Here is a 23,786-nt window from a genome sequence, read left to right as displayed (position 1 = left end):
GCAAGTCCTAGGTGCCCGGCACTGTTCTGGGCACTTTGTATGTGTCACTTGTTTAGTCCTCACCATCATCTCCTTTTCGGGACGAGGACTCTGAGCACACCCGGTTCAGTAGCGTGGCTCAGGGTCACAGCTAGCGAGCATACCAGCTGGATTCGAATCCAGGCGGCCTGGCACCAAAGTCTGCACTCTTCCCACTGCACCACTGCCTCTGGGAGGGAACGTGAGGGATGGCGACAGACACAGTCAGGCACGGGGCTCAGAGGGCTGCTGGCTGCCGGGAGGCTTGCTGATCAGTGCGCGATGCCCTGGGCTGACGGGTAGGCTTGAAGGCAGTGCCTCTCTCCCTTTGCACCCAGGAGGGTGGCAGGGTGAGCTCTCTCTGCCCTTCCTCATGGCAGCCTGTGCCGTCTCTGGGGGCACACTGCTTGCTTTGGAGCCTCCGGGCTGTGCGAGCTGAGGCCAGAATCTTAACCTTCTGATCCTCACTGGCCTCCTCTGTAAATGATAGCACCTACCACTCAGGTAGACTGTGAAGCATAAAGTGAGGTAAGGAATGAACCCGCACAGCCCGGTGCCAGGTGCATGGTAAGCATTTAACAAGATTCCCGCATGATTGCGGTAGCGGCTGGGGAGTCGGCACGAGGTTCAGGACCCAGCTGCGTGGTGATGGAGGCTGGGTTTTCTGTTCCTCAGAGTTCACCGATAATTCTAGAATTCCGTGTGCTTACAGCTAACTCAGCAGAATCTTAAGGTCCAGGGATGTGCTTTTGTATCATTTCTGTTTGCCGACATTGATGACTGTTAATTGGGTGTAGGTGAGGGCAGGGAGCCTTATCTAGAGCTGTGAGTTCCGATCCTGGCCCTGCCGCCTGCTGGCTGTATTACTTCGGGCACGTGACTTCAGCGCTCTAGCCCCCGGTTTCCTCGTCTGTAACGTGGAGCTGTTAACGCAGCTTCCTGTGGTTATTAGGGGTGAGCAGAGAACCAGTGAAAGTATCTGGCAAGGCAAGTAGTCAGCATTCACTATAAAGTTGGATGTTGTTATTTTTTTAACTCGACTCCAAAAATGACTGGTGGGAAACGGTGTGATTGTAACAACAACCAGGCGTGGGGCCAGGAGGGCAGGCAGGTTTTGAGTGGAGATGATTACGAGTCTGACGGTGGCTCCTGGTGAATTAAAAAGCAGCAGCAGCAACAATAACAATGTGAATTTTGTTTCTTTTCAAGTTTTTCTGTTCACATAGAGACTTAGAGAAGTTTCTCTCTTCTCCTCCCGTACGAGCCATGTGGCTGGATAGCTTCTGGTGGATCTTCCATGAAAGGTACCAGGTAAATGCGAGCTGATGGCTTCTCGCCCATGCCCAGGGCATTTCCCTGTGCCTCAGACCCTGACCCTTCACCGTGGGCTGACGGCCCTCGAACTCCATGGGCTGCCTCTGCAGCCCCCTCCTCACCCCCCCCATTCCTCACCCCCCCTTCCTCAACGCCCCCCCCGCCCCGGTTCCTTACCCGACCTCGTCCTTATGCCCCGTCCTTATGCCCCGTCCTTATGCCCCTTGCAGCTGCCCTGACTTGTAGTAACTGTTCCATGTCGCAGGGCTGGTCAGGGGCAGGGCGGGGGGAAAGTCAGGACGTCCTGGCCCGGAGCCAGGGTGCTTTCTTCAACACTCTGCCCTGCTGTGCCTGTTTCATAAATCATATAAAATGACGATTACTTCCTAACTATTAATAAGTTAAATATCTTGAGGAAACGATTTTTTTTTAATGAGAGAAAATTTTATTTAAGAATCTCAGCCCTTGGCTGTTTCAACAAGAGACTGTAATAACTCCTGCTCGGATTTTATTCCTGGTAGCGAAACAGGGAGGTCCAGAACAAGCTGATCGAGCGGATATCCCGGCAGTACGCCTCGCTGCTGTCCCGCGGGGCCCGGCCCCACTCGGAAGAGGCTATCTTAAACGTGAGTGTCACCCTCTGTTTGGAAAAAAATCACATAAGGGAGGGAGTAATCGGTAAGCTGTGATGTCTTCATACACTGACTTGTAATGCTGCAGTTAGGAAAAGGACGTAGGTCTGTATATACAGGGTGGAGCCAAAGTAGGTTTACAGTTGTTTGAGTGGAAAATAATACAATAATTAATAAATAATAGTACAATAATAAACTGTTCAGCACATACAACTGTAAACCTACTGATTGGGAAAGATTTTAAGTGAAAAACAAGGCAATTTATACAAGTCTATGTTAAAAATATATATGTATACTTAAATGTGCCTGTGAATAGAAAAAACTCCAGGAAAAAATTCACCAAACTCTCAGCAATGGTTATATTCTGAGAAATAAGGATTAAGAACTTACTTTTCTATTCTATATATTTCTGTAGTATTTAAATAAGCCTATAATTTTAAAATTAAAGGTAGAATATAAAATAAATAAAAGAAAAAGAAAAAAAGTAGAATATACACATTTTTTTTTTATATATGAATATCTATATATATAAAAAGCCAGCAACCAGAATGCCGTAATGACCAGAACAACCGGTCGCTATGATGCCCACTGCAGCCAGTGAACCAGACCAATTGGGGGGTGGAGCTGGCCGTCCAACTTCCCTTGGCCCCTCCCCCCAGCTGGCCCTGCCCCTGATTGGCCTTTCCCACCCCAATCGAGGGCAGGGCAGCCAGCCAAACCCCCGAGGCCCTTCCCCTGAGCCACCCCACCCCTGATCGCCGCCCCCACCACAATAGGGGGTGGGGCCAACCGGCCAAACTCCTGCAGCCCCACCCCCCACCTGGCCCCATCCCAATCAGGGCTGCTGGCCAACCACCTGTGGCCTGTCCCCCAGGTAGACCCCACCCCTGATGGGCCCCCCCATTCTGATCAGGGGCAGGACTGGCTGGCCAACCACACATGGCCCCTCCCCCAGGCCACTGGCCCCTGATTGGCCACCCGACCCCATTTGGGGGTGGGGCCAGCTGGCCAAACTCCTGCAGTCCCTCTCCACAGCCAGCCCCACCCTTAATCAGCCCCACCACCCCATCAGCCCATGGCCCCTCCCCCCAGCCAGCTCCGCCCCCGAGTGGCCCCACACTAATTGGGGGTGGGGCTGGCCAGCCAACCTCCCATGGCCCCTCCCACGGCTAGCCCCGCCCTCAATCGGCCCCCTCCACCCCAATCGGGGGCATGGCCCACCGGCCAATCACCTGAGGCCCCTCCACAAAGCCAGCCCGGCCCTGATCAGGGCAGGCTGGCCAGCCAACCTTCCACTGTCTCCTCCTCCCAACAGGCCCGGCCCTGATCCGCCCTGATTGGGGCTGGGCCAGCTGGACCCCACCTGTGCACGAATTCGTGCACTGGGCCTCTAGTATGTATATATATATTAAAAGGATTGCTAGAAGAAAATCTGAGTGAATATTTACCTGATTTGGGGGTGGGGGAGGACTTTTTAAGTATGACCCCAAATAACCATAAAGGAAAATATCAACTGATTTAATTACATAAATTTTTAAAAAGTTACAAAGTTAAAAGGCAAATGAGAAACTATGCAAAGATACTGGTACCATATGTCACACAACATGAAAACCTCTTGTAAATCAATAAGAAAAAAATGAAACACCCCACAGACCAATGGACAAAGTACATAAAGTAGAAATTTACCAGAGAAGAAATACAAATGGGAAAAGGTTCATCTTTAACAATAATAAAAAATAGGAATTAAAACAATAATAATTCAATACCCTCTTCACCTGTTAGAAAGCACAGATTAAAAGGATATAGGCAGCCCTGATCAGTTTGGCTCAGTGGATAGAGCGTTGGCCTGAGGACTGACGGGTCCCGGGTTTGATTCCAGTCAAGGGCATGTACCTTGGTTGCGGGCACATCCCCAGTAGGGGGTGTGCAGGAGGTAGCTAATCAATGTTTCTCTCTCATCGATGTTTCTGACTCTATCCCTCTCCCTTCCTCTCTGTAAAAAAAAATCAATAAAATATATATATTTTTAAAAAGGATATAGGGAAATGGCACTCGGACAGTGCCGGGAGCCAGTCCATCCTTGCTGTTTCAAGGGGCCTGGCATATATGACATACTGTTCTTAATATGTTTGCTCACCTTCTTGGCACTATGTGTTTTAACCAAGGTCTCTGAGAAAGGTTGTTTCCCCAGGTAGGGATTTTCCCCTGAAGTTAGGGAGGGAATAAAACCTCTTAACTAAGTGCCAGGTGGGTAATTAATCACTTTAACTACGAACAATCATGCTTAAGCTACATAATCTTTACTCCCTGGAATGGAGATAAGAAACGCCCTAACCTTTGTAATAGAGATTGATAGGATTGAATCAACTGGTATAAATACAGATGTAACGAGACAGAAAGAGACAGAACTTAGAACTCAGAACTTAGAACTGAGAGACAGAACCTAGGCACAGAACCTACACAGAACGTTCTCTAGAGACAGAAGAACTTCGCTGGAGAGAACATGGCAAAAGATCCTGGACAGAAACTGGCCTCAGAACCTAGAGACAGAAGAACTTCACTGGAGAGAACATGGCAAAAGATCCTGGACTGAACCTGACTACAGAAATTGGCAAGAGAACCTGGTGACTGAACCTGGCTGGAGAACCTGGACAGAACCTGGCTGGAAAACCTAGCGAGGGAACCTGGCTGCAGAACCTGGCTGGAGAACCTAGCAAGAGAACATGGACTCAGAACTTGGCTGGAGATCCTGAACCAGAACTTCCCTGGAGATCCTGACCAGAACTTGGCTAGAGATCCTGGCTAGGCTGCTGATCAACTGAACGCTGTCTCCGTGTCATTCCTTCTTCGCCGACTCCGTCCACACCTTTGGGGACCCCTGGACCTGCTGGGGTTGGACCCCGGCAGGACAGGACGAGTGGGGAGTGAATTGTGCTGTAAGGCACTTAAGCTATTTAAGTGACCACTTAACAATTCACTTAGGTTTTCTGTGCCTCAGTTTCATCACCCATAAAATGGGGACAATAATGCCTTTCACTGACTTGTCCTAAGGATTAACTGAGATGATATTTGTAAGGCATCTGATATATCTCCCAGCACACAATAAGCCCCCAATATATCAGAATTGCTATAATTAATAGTATTACCATACCATCTTTTGGAAGACATATTTAATATACAGGAAAAGCTGCTTTTATTCACGCATGCATTCATTCATTCAGCAATTTTGACTGTCTAATATGTGCCAGTGAGGTAGTTTAACAAATAAAAATTATTATTCAGCATAATTTGTAATGCAAAGTCTAGAAAACAATGGGGGATATTTAGGTAATTTTGATATGGCCACTCAGCATTTATATATATAAAAGCCTAAGCAACCGGCCGACCGCTCGACCAGTTGCTGTGATGCGCACTGACCACCAGGGGGCAGACACTCAATGCAGGAGCTGCCCCCTGATGGTTGGTGCGCTCCCACAGCAGGAGCACCACTCAGCTGACCAACGGGTGCCAGACGCAGGGCTCACAGCTGGCTGCCGCAGTCCTGAGACTGCAGCGGAGCAGCAGTGAGGCTACCGAGCAGTGGCAGCGGCAGGTTCAGTAGGGCTGGGATGAGCAGGAGCGGCAGGCAGGAGTGGCAGGCAGTGTTAGACTGCCAGTTTCGGCCTGATCACCGCAGGCCATACCAAGGGACCCCACTGGTGCTCAAATCCATGCCCCAAGCCTCTAGTAATATTATAAAAGTTACTATTGGGAAAAGAATCCCAAAGAGTTTATAATAACTTGGAGAAGTGCTTATGTTATAACTAGAGGCCTAGTGCACAAAATTCGTGCACTCGGGGGGGGGGGTCCCTCAGCCCAGCTGCACCCTCTCGCAGTCTGGGAGCCCTCGGGGGATGTCTGACTGATGGCTTAGGCCCTCTCCAGACATCCTTAGCACTGCCACAGAGGCAGGAGAGGCTCCCGCCACCTCTGCTGCGCTCGCCAGCCCTGAGCCTGGCTTCTGGCTGAGCAGCGCTTCCCCTGTGGGAGCACACTAACCACCAGGGGGAAGCTCCTGCGTTGAGCATCTGCCCCCTGGTGGTCAGTGTGCATCATAGTGACCGGTTGTTCTGCCGTTCAGTCAATTTGCATATTGGCCTTTTATTAGATAGGATGGTGAATGACTAAAGCCAAATATAAATGTGTAATTTGAGCTCCAGCATAGTTAAGAAATGACAGTACCACCTGTGCACAGGAAAACCCCAGTGAGTAGTATCATTTCTGGGGGTCACGGGTATCTTGTCACCTTCTGGACTACTGTTCGGCTGCTTGCAGAAGGGGCTAGTGGAAGGGTTGCTGACCAGCATAGCTCCCAGGTAGGGGAAGGAGTTCACCAGGTTGTGGGGCAGTGCAGGGGGAAATTGCTCCACTCATAACGAGGAAGGCAGCCTGCTGTCAGGTAGAGAATTTTAAAAAAATAAATGTTTTTATTAATTTCAGAGAGAGGAAGGGAGAGGGAGAAAGAGAGAGAAACATCAATGATGAGAGAGAATCATTGATCGGCTGCCTCCTGCATGCCCCATACTGGGGATGGAGCCCACAACCTGGGCATGTGCCCTGACCGGGATTCGAACCATGATCTCCTGGTGCATGGGTTGATGCTCAACCACTGAGCCACAACGGCCAGGCATCAGGTAGAGAATTTTATCACAAGTCCTTTCTGATGTCAGGGGCTCTTTTCTGGGTCTAGAAATGTCTAGAATGTTGCCTAAGCTCTGCTTGCTCCCAGAGGTTGCCATCGCTTCTGAGTAAAGGCCTGTACACCAGCTTCAGTTCCTGCTTCCCACAGTCCTGGCTCAACACACACGAATTCAAGTCTTATATCTGTAACACCATGAGCCTGTGGATTTCAGGTAAGAGGTGGCTTGGAAAGCAATTCTGGAAATACTCTTCCCACCTGAGTGTGTTCTTGTTTGCCATCCCTTCATTGAGGCGGTTGTCCGTTCCTCTCCTTGACATTAGAGCCACGGGTGCCAATTTCCCTGCTTCCTCCGAACAGCTCTGAGCCATTCCTAGTCCCCTGCTTGTGTCCAGCCGCATCTGCCGGCCTCAGGTTTGAGCGCAGCCCCGTTTGCTGTGCACAAGCTGCCTTTGTGCTGTGAGCTGATGGACCCAGAACTCAGGAACCCAAAGCGTCTGCCGGTTAGAGCATCCCACCCTCCACAGCCCTTGCCTGAGTGAGGCCTGGCGGTCCAACAGCATAGTCTCCCCTTGTCTGCAGCACACACAGCGCCAGTGTGACGTTTGCTTTCCTTTCTTTTAAAAAATATATTTTTATTGATTTCAGAGAAGAAGGGAGAGGGAGAGAGATAGAAACATCAATGATGAGAGAGAATCATTGATTGGCTGCCTCCTGTACGCCCCCTACTGGGGATTGAGCCCACAGCCGGGGCATGTGCCCTGACCGGGAATCGAACTGGCAGCCATTCGGTGCACAGGATGACAACCAACCGAGCCACACCAGCCAGGGCTCAGCGCAGACATTGTTAAGGTCACTAAAAGCCACCGTTACCGAGAGGTTCCTGTGCACCAGGTACTCTGCTAAGTAAGCTCCTGTCACATTTCCTGCTGTGCTGGCGGTCTCCAAGCTTACTCCCCCATTAGGAGACCTGCTAAGAGAACTCACCGGTGTGTTCATGGCTGAGATGTATGACAGCGACGTGGTAGGATGCACAGCGGATCGTAGGGGAGAAGACAGTCGGGGTTGGGAGGAGTCCGTGAGGCTTCCGCATGCTCTCTCCCTCCCGGGAGGAGTTATGCAGAACCCTCTCCTTCTGCAACGAAAATGTAGCCCCCTGCCTGTGACGTTCCTGCCCAGAATCCCACTAGAGAAAGAGCACCCAAGACTTTTGGGGGCTGGCCGTGCAGCCGCCTCTGTCCACATGCCCCAGATTCCAGAAGAGCAGAGGTTCAGCATAAGCCACATCATTTACAAGCAGCCGAGGCACAGTGGCGCCCTCTTGTCCACGCAGTGGTTCTCAACCTTCCTAATGTCGCGACCCTTTCATACAGCTCCTCACGTTGTGGTGACCCCCAACCATAAAATTATTTTCGTTGCTACTTCATAACTGTCATGTTGCTACTATTCTGAATCGTCATGTAAATATCTGATAGGCAGGATGTATTTTCAGGGGTCGCGACCCACAGGTTGAGAACCGCTGCACTAGGGAAAATGTTTCCCCCCAGCTTTATTGAGATGTAATTGACATGTAGCCCTGTGTAAGTTTCAGGTACAATGTGATGACTTCATACGCATATATACTGCTAAGAGTTTACCATAACAAGGTTAACTAACGCATCCTGCACCTCACATAATTCCCATTTTTTGTAGTGGTGGTTATGATGAGAACATTGAGGATTTACTCTCATAGCCACTTTCAAGTAGACAATACAGTATTGTTAACTATAGTCACAATAATGGATATCAAATGCTGAGAACTTGTCCCTCCTATAGCTGGAAGCCTATACCCTTGGACCAACACCTCCCCATTTCCCCACCCACCAGCTCCTGGCAGCCCCCCTTCTACTCTCTGCTTCTGAGTTCAGCTTTTTAAGATTCTAAACATAAGTGAGATGATGCAGTATTTGTCTTTGTCTGACTTACTTCACTTAGCATAGTGTCTTCAAGGTCTGTCCATGTTGTCACAAGTGTCAGGATCTCCTTTTCGTGGCTGAATAACATTCCATTGCGTGTATATGCCACACTTTCTTCACACATCCAGCGGTGGATGGACATTCAGGCCCCATGCCTTGGCTATGGTCCTAGTGCTGCACTGAGCATGGGGTGCAGATATCTCTTCAGGCAGTGATTTCACTCCTTTGGGTATGTGTCCAGAGGTGAGATGCTGGGATTGCATGGTAATTCTGTTTTAAATTTTTGAGGAACGTCCATACTGTTTTCCATAATGGTTGTACCAATTTACATTCGTACCAATGGGTCACAGGAGTTCCCTTTTTTCCACATCTTTGCCAACATTTGTTATTTCTTGTCTTTTTTATAATAGCTACTCTAATGGCTATAAGGTGACATCGCATTGTGGTTTTCATTTGCATTTCCTTTTTTTAAAAAAATCTTTATTTTTGAGAGTATTACATATGTCTCCCCCCCCCCACCCTTTCCTCCAGTCCACCCTTCCCCCCATCCCAGGCCTTCACCACCCTATTGTCTGTGTCCAGGGCTATGCATATATGCATACAGGTGATTTGTATTTCCTTGGTGATTACTGATGTTGAGCACTTCTTCATGTACTTATTGGCCATTTTAAGTATCTTTGGGAAAAATGTCAATTCAGGTCCTCTGCCCGTTTCCTAACTGGATTATTTGTTTTGTTACTGAGTTGTATGCGCTCTTTTATACTTTGAATATTAGCCCCTCATCTGATAAATGATTTACAAATACTTTCTCCCATTCAGTCGGTTGCCTTTTCATTTTGTTTTCTTTTGTGTGTAGACGCTTTTAAGTTGGCTGTAGTCCCACTTGTTTATTTTTGCTTTTGTGGTTTGTGCCTTTGGTGTAATGTGAAAAAAATCATTGACAAAATTAATGTCAAAGAACTTTCTCCCTAGGTTGTATTCCAGGAGTTTTATGGTCTCAGGTCTTACACTTAAGTCCTTAATCCATTTTGAATTGACTTTTGTAAGTGGTGTAAGACAGGGGTTTCAATTTCATATTTTTTGCACATGAATATCTAATTTTCCCAGCACCGTTTATTGAAGAGACTGTCCTTTCTCCATCGATTATTCTTGGAGAAATAAGTGTCACTGGGCTATGACACTTGAATTTCCAATATTAGTTAACTCTATCCGTGTGGGTTTATTTCTGGGCTTTCAATTCTGTTTCATTGATCTGTGTGTCTGTGGATTTCTGTTTTTTGCCAGTACCATACTGTTTTGATTTCTGTAACTTTGTAATATAGTTTAAAATCAGAGAGTGTGATGCCTCCAACTTTGTTCTTTTTCAAGATTGTTTTAGCTGTTCAAGGTCTTTTGTGAATCCATACAAATTTTAGGATAGTTTCTTTCTATTTTTGTGAAAAATGCCTTTGGAATTTTTATAGAGATTACATTGAATCTATAGATGGATTTGGGTATATGGACATTTTAAATAATGTTAATTCTCCTGATCCATGAACATGTGATATTTTTCTGTTTATTTGTATCTTCAATTTCTTTCATCAATGTCTTATAGTCTTATGTATTTTAATTCCTTGGCTAAATTTATTCCTAAATATTTTACTGTTTTTAATATTATTGTAAATGGGGTTGTCTTCTTTATTTCTTTGATAGTTTTTTGTTAGTGTATAAAAACATAATTGATTTTTGTGTGTTGATTTTGTATCCTGCAACTTTACTGAATTTACTTATTAGTTCTAACCGTTTTTTTGTGGAATCTTTAGGGTTTTCTGTATGTAATACCAAGTAATCAGCAAAAAGAGACAATTTTACTTCTTCCTTTCTGGTTTGGATATCTTTTATTCCTTATTCTTGCCTGATTGCTCTGGCTCGGACTTCTGGTACTGTGTTGAGTAGGCGTAGTGAGAGTGGGTACCTTAGTTTCGTTCCTGATCTTAGAAGAAAATATTTCAACCTTTCACTGTTGAGTATGATGTCGCTATGGGCTTGTCATATATGGCCTTTATTATGTTAAGACATGTTCCTTCTATACCCACTTTTTTTAGAGTTTTTATCATGAAAGGATGTTGAATTTTGCCAGAGGATTTTTCTGAATTTATTGAGATGAGCGTGTGCTTTTTAGTCTTTCATTCTAGTAATATAATGTATCACATTTATTGATTTGTGTGTGTCATACTCTCCTTGCATCCCAAGGGTAAATCCCACTTCATCGTGGTGTATGATCCTTTTAATATACTCTTGAATTCTGTTTGCTAGTATTTTGTTGAGAATTTTTTCATCTATATTCATCAGAGATATTGGCCTATAATTTTCTTTTCTTAGGGTATCCTTATCTGGCTTTGGTATCAGGATAATGCTAGTCTTCTATAATGAGACTTCCCTCATCTCCAATTTTTTGGAAGGACTTGAGAAGGATTGGAGTTAGTTCGTCTTTAAATTTTATTAGAATTTATCCGTGAAGCCATCTGGTCTTGGGCTTTTGTCCTTACTCATTTGTCTGTTCAGATGTCCTATTTCTTCCATGATTTTGTCTTGGTAGGTTGTATGTTTCTCAGAATTTATCCATTTATTCTCTATAGTTAGGGAAAGTTTTATATCAGTGGAAGGAAATGTTCACCAGTCAAGGTCCATCCCAGAGGCCAGCTAAGGGCCAGACTTGCAAGCGGACCTTTGTAAGGACAATAGTCCACACGCCCATTTAATCTTCTCGGCATCTGCAGGATCCAAGAAATTCAACAGCAAACACATGGGGGATTCAGCACCAGGCAAAGCTGGGTCTTTGGCCCTCCTGCCACTCTGCCTCCTATCCCCTGACTTTCTGTCCCTCCTTCCTATTCCCCTTTTTGTCCAAGGCTGTGCCTCCCTTTCCTGATCCATTCCCAGTAACAAGCCTCCTGTCTACTTACGTCGTCCAACAGAGACAACAGCTGTGCATTGAGACACATTTCTCAGCTAATCCTGGGTCTTTTCTTTCCCAAACCAAAGAACTGAGGGAGACCGTGGAGTCCCTCTCATGTCTGCGGGTTCAGGTTCCGAGAAGCCAAGACTCTGAAACACATGGTTTCCTTAAAAGGGGAGCATTCGTCCCGTAAACATCACCATCAAATCCTGGGGCGAACCCCTCTGTCACTCAGCTGAGTGTGATACCATGTGGAATAAAATCTACCAAATCCCTGTTTTTCATGTTCCAGGTCCAACAGTCAGCCCTAGAACAGGAGGTGGAACGAGAAATCAGACCTGCCCTCAGCGAGCTCATAGTCCAATAAAAGCAGAGGCGACAGGCGTGAAAACAAACATTACAACGCCTTCCCCTCTGTACAGCCTTCCCCTCTGCACAGCCCTCCCCTCTGCACAGCCCTCCCCTCTGCACAGCCTTCCGCCCCGGACAGCCTTCCCCTCTGTACAGCCCTCCCCTCTGCACAGCCTTCCCCTCTGCACAGCCCTCCCCTCTGAACAGCCCTCACCTCTGTACAGCCCTCCCCTCTGCACAGCCTTCCCCTCTGCACAGCCCTCCCCTCTGCACAGCCTTCCCCTCTGTACAGCCCTCCCCTCTGCACAGCCCTCCCCTCTGTACAGCCCTCCCCTCTGTACAGCCCTCCCCTCTGCACAGCCTTCCCCTCTGCACAGCCCTCCCCTCTGCACAGCCTTCCCCTCTGCACAGCCCTCCCCTCTGCACAGCCCTCCCCTCTGCACAGCCTTCCCCTCTGCACAGCCTTCCCCTCTGTACAGCCCTCCCCTCTGCACAGCCCTCCCCTCTGCACAGCCCTCCCCTCTGCACAGCCTTCCCCTCTGTACAGCCCTCCCCTCTGCACAGCCCTCCCCTCTGCACAGCCCTCCCCTCTGTACAGCCCTCCCCTCTGTACAGCCCTCCCCTCTGCACAGCCTTCCCCTCTGTACAGCCCTCCCCTCTGCACAGCCTTCCCCTCTGTACAGCCCTCCCCTCTGCACAGCCTTCCCCTCTGTACAGCCCTCCCCTCTGCACAGCCTTCCCCTCTGCACAGCCCTCCCCTCTGTACAGCCCTCCCCTCTGTACAGCCCTCCCCTCTGCACAGCCTTCCCCTCTGCACAGCCCTCCCCTCTGCACAGCCTTCCCCTCTGTACAGCCTTCCCCTCTGTACAGCCCTCCCCTCTGCACAGCCTTCCCCTCTGTACAGCCCTCCCCTCTGCACAGCCTTCCCCTCTGTACAGCCCTCCCCTCTGTACAGCCCTCCCCTCTGCACAGCCTTCCCCTCTGTACAGCCCTCCCCTCTGCACAGCCTTCCCCTCTGTACAGCCCTCCCCTCTGCACAGCCTTCCCCTCTGCACAGCCTTCCCCTCTGCACAGCCTTCCCCTCTGTACAGCCCTCCCCTCTGCACAGCCTTCCCCTCTGTACAGCCCTCCCCTCTGCACAGCCTTCCCCTCTGTACAGCCCTCCCCTCTGCACAGCCTTCCCCTCTGCACAGCCCTCCCCTCTGTACAGCCCTCCCCTCTGTACAGCCCTCCCCTCTGCACAGCCTTCCCCTCTGCACAGCCTTCCCCTCTGCACAGCCCTCCCCTCTGCACAGCCCTCCCCACTGCACAGCCCTCCCCTCTGCACAGCCCTCCCCTCTGCACAGCCTTCCCCTCTGCACAGCCCTCCCCTCTGCACAGCCCTCCCCTCTGCACAGCCTTCCCCTCTGCACAGCCCTCCCCTCTGCACAGCCCTCCCCTCTGCACAGCCTTCCCCTCTGCACAGCCCTCCCCTCTGCACAGCCCTCACCTCTGCACAGCCTTCCCCTCTGCACAGCCCTCACCTCTGCACAGCACGCCCTAGGGTCCCTTGTCTGTGCTGTGATCTGATCCTCACACCCACGCTGTCAGGAGGGCAGGGTGGGCGTCACCATCTGCATTTTCCTGATGAGGAAACCAAAGCCTCTTAGAGAGGATGCCCGTGGGATGGAGATGGCACTTGCTGGAAGCCCAGCCTCCCCGGGACCAGCAGGGGGCAGCTCAGAGGCCTCTGTCTTCTGTTTCCTGCCTCTCGTCCTCTTTGGCAGTTTTCAGGATCACGTTTGCCTTCCCCTTAGGTATATATCCCAGCCCACTGGGCTATGACACTTGGGACTACTCGAACCTGGACCCAGAGAGATTCCGGAGAGAAGGGTTAATACCGAGGAGAAGACGATGGAGAAGGGGTAAGGTCCCGCTTATGGACTTCTGTCCCCTTTGCCCCGGTCACGCCCAGCCACCATCTAGCTGGGGCAGGGAAAGGCCTTCGTATTGAAATCCTCAGGCCAGGTTCTCTCATGGATCCCCAAACTAGCCACCAAACTGACTGGCATGTTCATTTAGGAGCCACAGTTAGTCAGCGCAGCGTCATTGTTGGGGGGGAGGGGGCGGTGGCAGTACTTTATATTATAATAATAGATGCCGGTTATGGTCTGCCGTGTGCCAGGCACCACGTTCAGCTCTTCATCCTCTTTATTGAATCTTCACCACAGCGAGCTGAAGGACACACTGAATCCTCAGATGAGGGGACTAGAGTTCAGAGAAGCAACTTCCCCAGGCCAGCTTCCTTCCTGCAAGTGCTTACAGAGCACCGTGTGCCAGGCCTGTGCCAGGCAGACACGAGGATCCCCGGGGAGGCCAGCGCAGCCCCCGCCGCGCAGTCTGATGGGAAATACGGGCAACACGATGATGCCGCAGTGAACGGGGCACTGAGACGGGAATAGGTGCTGAGCGGCCCGGGGAGGGGCACCCAGTCCAGCCCTGAGAGGGACAGTGAGTGGCAGTTAGGCCGAGATTTAAAGGATGCGTGGCTTAGGCTGCAAAAGGGAAGACGACTGTTCCAGGCAGAGGGAACAGCAGGTGAGAAGACCCAGAGGCATGCGGGGAACAGAGAGGCATTCCTGTGGCAGCAGTGGGAGGACCGGGAGGGATAAGCAGCCCGTGGCTGAGGCAGGATTCAAACTCGGGACTGCGGAGTGTGGTCCAAGGACCTGAAGCTCAGCATCCCTCTCAGCGGTTCTCAACTTGTAGGTCGCGACCCCTGAAAATACATCCTGCATGTCAGATATTTACATGACGATTCATAACAGTAGCAGCATTACAGTGATGAAGTAGCAACAAAAATGGTTTTATGGTTGGGGGTCACCACAACATGAGGAGCTGTATGAAAGGGTCGCGGCGTTAGGAAGGTGGAGAACCGCTGCTCTAGCTGCACTGAATCAGACTGCAGTCCACCACGATCCGCTGGGATCGACAAGCACGTTCCAGTTTGAGAAACCCCGTGCAGGGCACAGGGAGGAACGTTCCGGACAGCCTCGGAGGACTGGCGCGGCTGCGGTGGCGCCTGGAGATGAGCATTCTCAGAGCCCGGCGCTGCTGTGTGCTCCTTCCTACGTGTTTGCAGTTATTGGCTCACACAATAGGGTTGCTTTTCCAGCAGTGGTCATGCGCACACAGGAGTTCCAAGGTGAAAAGAAAATCTAACCTGTAAATTGTCTCAAATGTAATGACATTTCAGTTGATACTAATTTTAAATCTTATGAGATTGATAGGTTGTTACTTTTTAAAGCATTTAACCCAACATTTATTCATTTCAGTTTTGCTGGGTTCTGAGTTTTGGTTCTTCTTTTGAAGTCTTTTTTTTTCTTCCTGTGCATTGAGTGCTTGTCCTGTGTACTCTGCGTACATATTTCCTGTCATTGGTTCATTGGCCTGTGAGGTAGTTCGTATCCGTACCTTTAATGGGATCAGAGAGGTTAGGTAACTTGCCCAAGTCACTCAGGAAGTGGTTCTGCTTTGCCTGAGGCTGGTTCTTTTGCTGTTGCTATTGCCTCCAGGGAGGGGGCAGTCTGCAAACCGAGGCTCCTGGCCTGCAGTGCCACCCAAGACATGAAGCAATTGAGGAACAACCTTTTCTCTTCCCTAGGAAAACAGATGTCTTTCCTCATTCCTAAGGCATACTCTTCTTACAAGGCTGTCTATAGCGGGAAAGTCCCCTGTTCTCAGGTGAGTGGGGAGGCACAAACCCAGGCCCCTTGGAGCCCCATAAGCTCCAATGCCTTCCGGTTAGTCCCACATCTCTGCACTCCTCACCCCACCTTCTTGGGTGGGGGTGGGGGGCTGGAGTTCCAGAGCATGGGCACGGAGCGGGGCCTGGGCACGGCGCGGGGCCTGGGCACGGCGCGGGGCCTGGGCACGGAGCGGGGCCTGGGCACGGTGCGGGGCCTGGGCACGGAGCGGGGCCTGGGCACGGAGCGGGGCCTGGGCACGGTGCGGGGCCTGGGCACGGAGTGTGTCAATGACAGTGCTGACCCAGATTCCTCCAGCTTGTGCCCCTACCTGCTAGTACCAGATCTCAAAGCCCAGGCCCCTCGGGTATTTCTGGGCATCTCCGGATTGAATCTCGCGCTGTCTCCTGCTTTCCTGGGTCCGCAGCGTGCGCAGTCTGAGCAGCAGGCTGACCACGTGGGGAGAATGGTTCCATCTCTGTGCTGTGGTGGGGCGGGGGCCCCAGAGCAGTCTTAATCTATATATATTATTGATTTCAGAGAGGAAGGGAAAGGGAGAGAAAGAATCATTGATCGGCTGCCTCCTGCACACCCCCTACTGGGGATTGATCCCGCAACCTGGGCATGTGCCCTTGGCCGGAATCAAACCTGGGACCCTTCAGTCTGAAGGCCGACGCTCTATCCACTGAGCCAAACCGGCCAGAGCGCAGAGCATTCTTATGTTACCCCCATCCCAACGATGTCACCGCCTCATACACTCGGGGTAGTTGCTGGTCACAACATGAGAATAGATAGAAAAGTAATCGGACAGTCCATCATGGGCAGATTGTCTTTGCAAATATCCTCTCTAGTCCTTACAACATTTCTGCAAGGTCGGTAATGATTATCTTTTTAAAAAATATATATTTTTATTGATTTCAGAAAGTAAGGGAGAGGGAGAGAGAGAGAAACATCAATGATGAGAGAGAATCATTGATTGGCTGCCTCCTGCTTGCCCCAATACGAGCCCGCAGCCCGGGCATGTGCCCTGACCGGGAATTGAACTGTGATCTCCTGGTTCATAGTTCGACGCACAACCACTGAGCCATGCCAGCGGGCGGTAATGATTATCTTTATTCGGCAAAGGAAGACATGCCTCCCAGAGCTGAATCACTTCCCCTGGGCCACACAGCCGACTTCAGCTGACGCCAGGACGCTGTCAGCCTGGCTCCTCCTGCATCACTATGCTGCCTCTCCAACAAACAGGAGAGTCTAATGACGCAAACCAAGCCGGCCTCTGCATTTATTCTCTGCTCTACTGTCAGGCTCACTGAAGCCTGTTAAGAATGAACATGATGCTTCATTGAGCCCTGGGAGTGTTTTCTCTCTAACAAATCCCAGTCACCACTTTAAACTATAAACATCAGTATCTGTCGCACAGCCAGCTGCATGGTGTATGGGAAGTCCTTTCAGCTCTCTTCTCTCTAATCAAATATCATCTCTGTATATTTATATATATAAAAGCCTAAGCGACTGAACGACCGAATGACCGATGGACCAGTCGCTATGATGCGCACTGACCACCAGGGGGCAGACGCTCAATGCAGGAGCTGCCCTCTAGTGGTCAGTGCGCTCCCACAGGGGGAGCGCCACTCAGCGGACTGATGCGGGGCTCACAGCTGGCGAGCACAGCAGCAGAGGGGCAGCGGGGCCAGGATGAGTGGGAGCGCATGGCGCTCGGCTGCCTGCTGCTTCATACATGACTACATCCCCTGAGGGGTCCCGGATTGCGAGAGGGCGCAGGCCAGGCCAAGGAACCCCATGGGTGCACGAATCTGTGCACTGGGCCTCTAGTATTTTTATAAAAGCAAAGTGGCAGTTGTTGAGACTGGTGGGCTGCTCGTCTGCCACTTGGTGGGCCATCTGTTTAGCATCACTAACCTCCTACTCATCCTTAAAGACAGAACCAAAGTGTCTCCTCTCCTTGGAAACCCTCCAGCTCCCCCAGAGAGAACGCAGCATTCCCACTCTGCCTTCTAATGTGCGCTGCTCGCATGCATCCGGCCTGCTATCGGTTGTGCCGCAGTGTCTGTTGTCTCCTTCCTCTATAGGAGAGAACCTCTGATTTTCATCCGGGCACTTATGTGGCCAGATACAAGATTACTTCCTAGCCTCCCCGACATGGGTAGCCATTCGACAGACCCAGTTAATGAGATTCAGGGGTGGGTGCCGGGGGGTGTCCTGGGAGCCTTATGGAAAGAGCACAGTGAGTCCTTTGCCTCTGCTGTTCTCTCCATTCTGCTCCCTGGAATATGAGTGTAAGGGCTGGAGTGCTAGCTGCCATTTTGGACCCTCAGAACAAGGTTTCTATCCTAGGGAGGGTGGAACCTTGTGCTGGAAGAAGTCGGAGGCCTGAAGGGCTTATCTCTGCAGAAATACATACAAGCCTGCACTGTCTGCCTTCAGGCTGCTCTGTGGGAAAGAAGTTCCTCCTAGTTTGAGCCACTCTGTCACTCACAGACACACCTAATCTTCTCTCCTAAATGCGTGACACTTTTCACACCTCAGCATAACTGTCTGTCACTGATCTCGCCCCTGCTGGCCCGGGCGCTCCTCTGCAGGGACTGCGCTTCAGGTGTCCCCGGTGCCAGGCACAGTCGTCGTGGCTCGATGAAATGTTTCCTGAAGGAGGCGCGGTGATGGCACGGACAGCGGTCGCTGTTTTCACAGAGCTCTGCCCATGAGCAGCCACTCCTGCACTTGGCACGCTATAGCTGCCTTAGTCTCACAAGAACCCCACGAGGAAACAAAGGCATCGAGAATTCGGTGACTTGCCCAGGACCGCCGGCGGTCGCGCAGCAGGTCCGGGACGGGAACCCGGCGCCTCAGTCCCCAGCCCTTGCATTTTCTACATTAGCCTCTTCTCTCCACCAGGTTCCCGGGATGAAGGGCTGTGTTGTCTAGCTGTGCCTGAAAGCTCTCCCTCTACAAGAAGAATCAGAAATATCTAGGAAATAGCATGTCATCCTTAATTACAGGGCCAACTAATGGCCAAAATTGCATATACCTTTTTGTATTATTCTCACTGCCAGTTTGACTGAATTTGTTTTTCCCCCCTCTCCCCTGCAGTGGACTAGTGGACATTTAAAAAGCAGGAGAAGATGTTTATCCAAGAATTCAGAGGATACCCCACAATCACAGAACACCACGCAAGGTACAGGAACTAGCTAAAAGGGAAGTGTCAGCTTTCGACTCAGTGATCGTCTCCAAAGCCCTCCTTTCTTGAGTTTGTTTCAACATAATTTGTCGCCCTAGTTTGCTCCCTTCTAGCCTGGGCCCTGGCACCACGTAATATCTTATGAGAAGACGTAATTGTCTTTTCAGTTCAACGAGCACTGATTTAGTTCCACTTTTGTAGAGAACTCTATCATGGCACCTGAGTTAGCGTTACACTTATTACTTGCATGCCTTCTTTTTCTCACTAAAATATGAGTTTCTTGAAGATAATCTACTTCTAGCACATGGTAGATGCTCCGTAAATGTTTCTTGGATCGGTGGATAGCTTAATAAATGGAAAAATCTATGGCCATAGGGGTATGTCTGTATAAAATGCAAGTTAAGTTGTATAAATTTACCCAATCTACTTCCTCTAGTATTTCCCAGTGATCCGAATCCACCCAGGCATTTTTACATTATTAGGAAACAGATCTACCATGGCTGACCAACTCCCAATTATTATTATTATTTTATTTTTAATTTTTTTGCTAATATTACTTTGACAGAGCATGGTCAGACTCAGGCCTTGAGGAAAGCTACACAAGTCAAGAAAAGATCAGAAGCAAGAATATATGAGAATATGCTTCCTAAGAAGGTGAGCACAGAATTGGAATTTAATAGTAGAGGTGATTTTAAAGGGGCCAAGGGATATAACTACAAAAGCTAGCACTGTTGAGATGTCAGGGTAAGAATTTGGGTACTTCCAGTGGTAGACTCAGGTGACGCCGCCAGAAAATTGCCTACGGCAGTGGTCAGCATACTGCGGCTCGCGAGCCACATGCGGCTCTTTGGCTCCTTGAGTGTGGCTTTTCCACAAAATACCGACTTCTGCACATGAGCCACGAAGTTTCAATCACACTGTACGTGCGTGCCCGCACGTGGTATTTTGTGGAAGAGCCACACTCAAGGGGCCAAAGAGCCGCATGTGGCTCGCGAGCCGCAGTTTGCCGACCACGGGCCTAAGGGTAATTCCTGGCTGAGGTGAGCACACGTGAAGTAAATGTTTTGTCTGGATTTCTCCGGGCGTTTAAATGCTTGAAATTCAGGAGCCTGGGTGTACTGGGAAGAGAGCACGGAGTCTGTTTGCTGCTCTATAAAATGGAGACAGTGGCTCCGCGGTCATGGTGCTATGAGACTTGCCGGAGGTGGTGGTGATAATTATCATGTAATAAACCCTCCATGGCAGGTACTTGCTAACCCTGTGCGCACAGTACTTGTTGTTTAACTGTCTCTGTCCTGGGAGATCATGACTGCTTTTCTCTAGTTTATTAGTGAGGAAGATGATGCTCAGAACAAGTACTCATTTGTCCAAGTTCACAAAGCAAATAAGAGAGAAAGCCTTGCGTGCAGGTCTGTCCGGCTCTGAGCCTGGGCTCCTAGCCATGGAGCCTTGCCACGGCACAGTCCACGGAACACAGGACCCCCGGGGTCGTGTTCTCCTCTTCTCCTCCCCGCCCCCATGCGCCCATGTGCCGGGTAGTTTCTGTCAGTGGCACCTGCCGTGCTGTGTAGGGGAGAGGGGCCCTTAGGGCCCTGCACAGGGCAAGAGGTTGGGGGCTTTCCCAAGACACCACCGAGCAAAGGCCTTATACCATGGAGTTTGGGCCAAGGACAGCAAGCATTGCAGGAGGCTTCTTGAACCTTCTTCATTTCTCCGTATTTATTACCACTGCCCGTTTCCTGTCCGCGTTTAGCAGGAAGTTTTTGAGAAGTAGCAGGGCATGGTGGCAAGAACAGGCAGCATGGGTTCAAATCTTGGTGCTGCATCTCATCAGCCGTGCTACTTGAGGAAGTTGTTTAACTTTTCCGACCTTTTTCTATAAAATTGGGGAAAATGAAGCCCAGCATTGTTATGGTTTCATTTTTATTTTTTAAATTCAATCTTTATTGTTGAAAGTATTAAATATGTCCCCTTCCCCTGCCATTGACCCCCTCTAGCCCGTCCCCCCTCCCTGCCCCAAGCCTTCACCATCCTATTGTCTGTACCCATGGATTATTTCATATAATTATTATAGTTCTTTTATATAAAATATGTAATATTATCTACTCAATCTTGCATCTTGATTATTTTAATCTATTACACCTAAAGCAATATTTTAGTACCAACTCTTCATAAATATTTTATTTTTATTTTGTTAATTCTCAACTGAGAATATTTTTCCCATTGATTTTGAGAGAGAGTGAGTGGAAGGGACAGGGAGAGACAGAAAGAGATTGGTTGCCACCCGCACTCACTCCAACCAGGGCCAGGGATCAAGCCTGCAGCCTAGGTACATGCCCTTGACCAGAATTGAACCCGAGACCCTTCAGTCCTTGGGCCAGCGCTCTAACCACTGAGCAACCAGCTAGGGCTTCATAAACATTTTAATAGTGGCATGCTATTCAACAAGCACCAATTAACTATTTCTTTGGTTAGGGATAGTAATATCTTCTTGAACATTATCCTAACCTTTTGTTAGAGTAAAACAGCATCTTGGGCACTAGTCAGCATCTTGGTGCCTAAGCCGTTTTTCTTTCTTTTGGGTAACTTCCTTAGGAAGCACCCTAAAGTGAGAGTTCCCAGCTCAAAGGACATGAATGCCTTTACTTTTCTTTTCTTCTTTTTTTTTATTTTAAAGATTTTTTTAAAATATATTTTTATTGATTTCAGAGAGGAAGGGAGAGGGAGAGAGAGATAGAAACATCCATGATGAGAGAGAATCATGGATCGGCTGCCTTTTGCAAGTCCCCCACTGGGGATCGAGCCCACAACCCGGGCATGTGCCCTTGACCGGAATCAAACCTGGGACCCTTCAGTTCCCAGGCTGACGCTCTATCCACTGAGTCAAACCGGCCAGGGCCCTTTACGTTTCTTAATGCTGTAAAATTGACAGTACCCTTTATTTTCCCCCCTCTCTCAGTCTCACCCTGCCTGCAAAATCCCTGAGATGTCTTCCAACCTCTTCAACATTTACGGGAAGAGTCCTCTGGTTGTTCACTTCCTGCTGAACTACGCCACCCTGCGGCATTGTGGCAGAGACGTGCTGATGACCAGGACAGAAATAACCAAGACCGTCCCATATCCTTCCCTGCTTCCTCTTCCCAGAGCATCCAGCCCTTCATACAGCGCCTGGCACACAGTAGGTGCCTGCCGAGGGTGGCCATTGATAGAAGCCCACGGGTCAGAATCTTGCTCGTTTTAGTTCCACCTCTGCCTCATGAACTGGCTGCGGACCCTGGGCAAGTCGAATTACCTTGTGTAGAAAGTGTCTCCCCGGTACCAGGATGAATGGGCTAACCAGGTCCTCAAACATTGCAACTCAGTCACGCCTCCCGGATGCTCACTGACCCTGGAGTGTGTGTTGGTCAGGAATTTTGGGTGTGTTTCTCCTAACACACATCCCTTCTCCCAGACACATCAGCAAATTCCTGGCCCCATTGACGTTTATCCTAAAGATCTGGGAGAAAGCTCAGATCTTAAGAAAACAGGTGTGCCATGTGCTGGTGTCCTGCGTCTTAGCAGTTTACCACAGAGGGTCAGATACGGATTCAAACAGATCTGGACTCAGGGGACAACTCAAGTGCTTCCCGGCTGAGTGAACTTAGACAAGTTCTAGCTTCTCTCTGGGCCTCATTTTTTCATCTGTAAAATGGGGATAACAGGCCCTCCTTGTAGGACTTTTGCAGAGTGCAAGCGCTATAGAGGCGAAGGCTGAGCAGGGTGCCTGTCAGGTAACGAGTGCTTGAATGGTACCTATCTACGTACACACAGCTCCACACCAAGAGGCTGCCCTATCGCACTTCAAATCCCCAAACCTCTTCTATGTCACATTTCATGGAGCTTTATTGTTTATGAAATGCTTTTCCTTCTATCACCTACTGTTCTGTAAAGACAGTGTAGTGTAGTGGGAGGAGCCTGGCTGGGCACACACAGGCCTGGGACAGAGGGAGACAAAGAAAAAATTTTGACATACAAACATGAGCAAGGGATTGAGGCCTTGGTCCTGAAAGGAAAGAAAAGATGGAATTCCTTCCTATTCACCACGGTGACAACAGTAAGAATCTTAGATGACAGCATGAAAAAAGTGGCCCTTATGTCAGCAGGCAGAGAGAAGAGCTTCATTCACAGACAGGGAGTGGCCTGGCCGTGGTGGGGACAGCCTCTTTTCAAAGCAGGCCCACTCTGTGTCTCCTGGCCCTCCTCCCCATGCACCAGGCACATGCCTCCAATATGCTGAGAGGCAGTAGCGACCGGCAGGGAGGGGTTTTCCTTGACCATGAAAGTCACTGAGTCCAGCCTGACCTACGCTGATGTCATCAACCTGACCCTGTGCAACATGAAGAAGCGAAGGGACAACCTCCTGCAGCTGACCCAGTTCCGGTGCAATGAATGGAGTTACTTTGACGAGTACCTAGCGGAGCTGCAGGACAACTTCCTCAAGTGAGCAGGGCATGGGGGGGGAGGGGGGGGCGGCGTTCAGCACCTGTCTGTCAAGGGCGCCAGAGTAACTCTGATGTGGGGGGCTATTCCCACGCCATCCTAAGCACATTCAGCTTTCCTTGTGGCCAGAATGTAAACTCCACGAGAACAGAGACCAGATCTTCATTTCATTCAAACATTGTCTGGGTTTTAGATGATATTAAGGAATTCCTTTTGGTATGTTCCTTTTTAAAAGGTATTATAATAGTTTTGTAGTTGTGCTATTTTCTAAGAGTCATGTCTTAAGGAGATACATAATGAAGTATTTATGAATGAAATGACATGGTGTCTAAGATTTGCTTTAAAATAACCCACTAGGGGTGGGTATTGGTGTGGGGACACAGGGAGTGGTAGGTTAGTCGAGATTGGCCTTATGTTGATAACTGCTGATGTTAGAGAACGGGTAAATGGTGTTCTATACTCTTCTTGCTCTTTGACCATGGCCTGCCTACTTTATTTAC

General features: G+C 49.5%; 1 protein-coding gene across 1 annotated transcript in view; it reads left to right on the top strand.

The window, feature by feature from the left end:
* Nucleotides 1-23,786, top strand: part of FAM227A (family with sequence similarity 227 member A) — a 49,804-nt gene that overhangs the window by 5,822 nt on the left and 20,196 nt on the right. The window contains exons 3-11 of the mRNA XM_036300250.1: nucleotides 1,228-1,329; nucleotides 1,854-1,958; nucleotides 6,733-6,856; nucleotides 13,683-13,790; nucleotides 15,530-15,609; nucleotides 18,720-18,804; nucleotides 19,373-19,461; nucleotides 21,767-21,924; nucleotides 23,134-23,286. Of these exons, the coding sequence (XP_036156143.1) occupies nucleotides 1,228-1,329; nucleotides 1,854-1,958; nucleotides 6,733-6,856; nucleotides 13,683-13,790; nucleotides 15,530-15,609; nucleotides 18,720-18,804; nucleotides 19,373-19,461; nucleotides 21,767-21,924; nucleotides 23,134-23,286 (1,004 nt within the window). The remainder of the gene's footprint in view (nucleotides 1-1,227; nucleotides 1,330-1,853; nucleotides 1,959-6,732; nucleotides 6,857-13,682; nucleotides 13,791-15,529; nucleotides 15,610-18,719; nucleotides 18,805-19,372; nucleotides 19,462-21,766; nucleotides 21,925-23,133; nucleotides 23,287-23,786) is intronic.

Source organism: Myotis myotis, unplaced genomic scaffold (assembly GCF_014108235.1).
Source record: "Myotis myotis isolate mMyoMyo1 unplaced genomic scaffold, mMyoMyo1.p scaffold_m19_p_3, whole genome shotgun sequence".
NCBI lineage: Eukaryota > Metazoa > Chordata > Mammalia > Chiroptera > Vespertilionidae > Myotis > Myotis myotis.
Note: the sequence above shows the minus strand (reverse complement) of the source record. Positions and strands in the feature narration are given on the sequence as shown.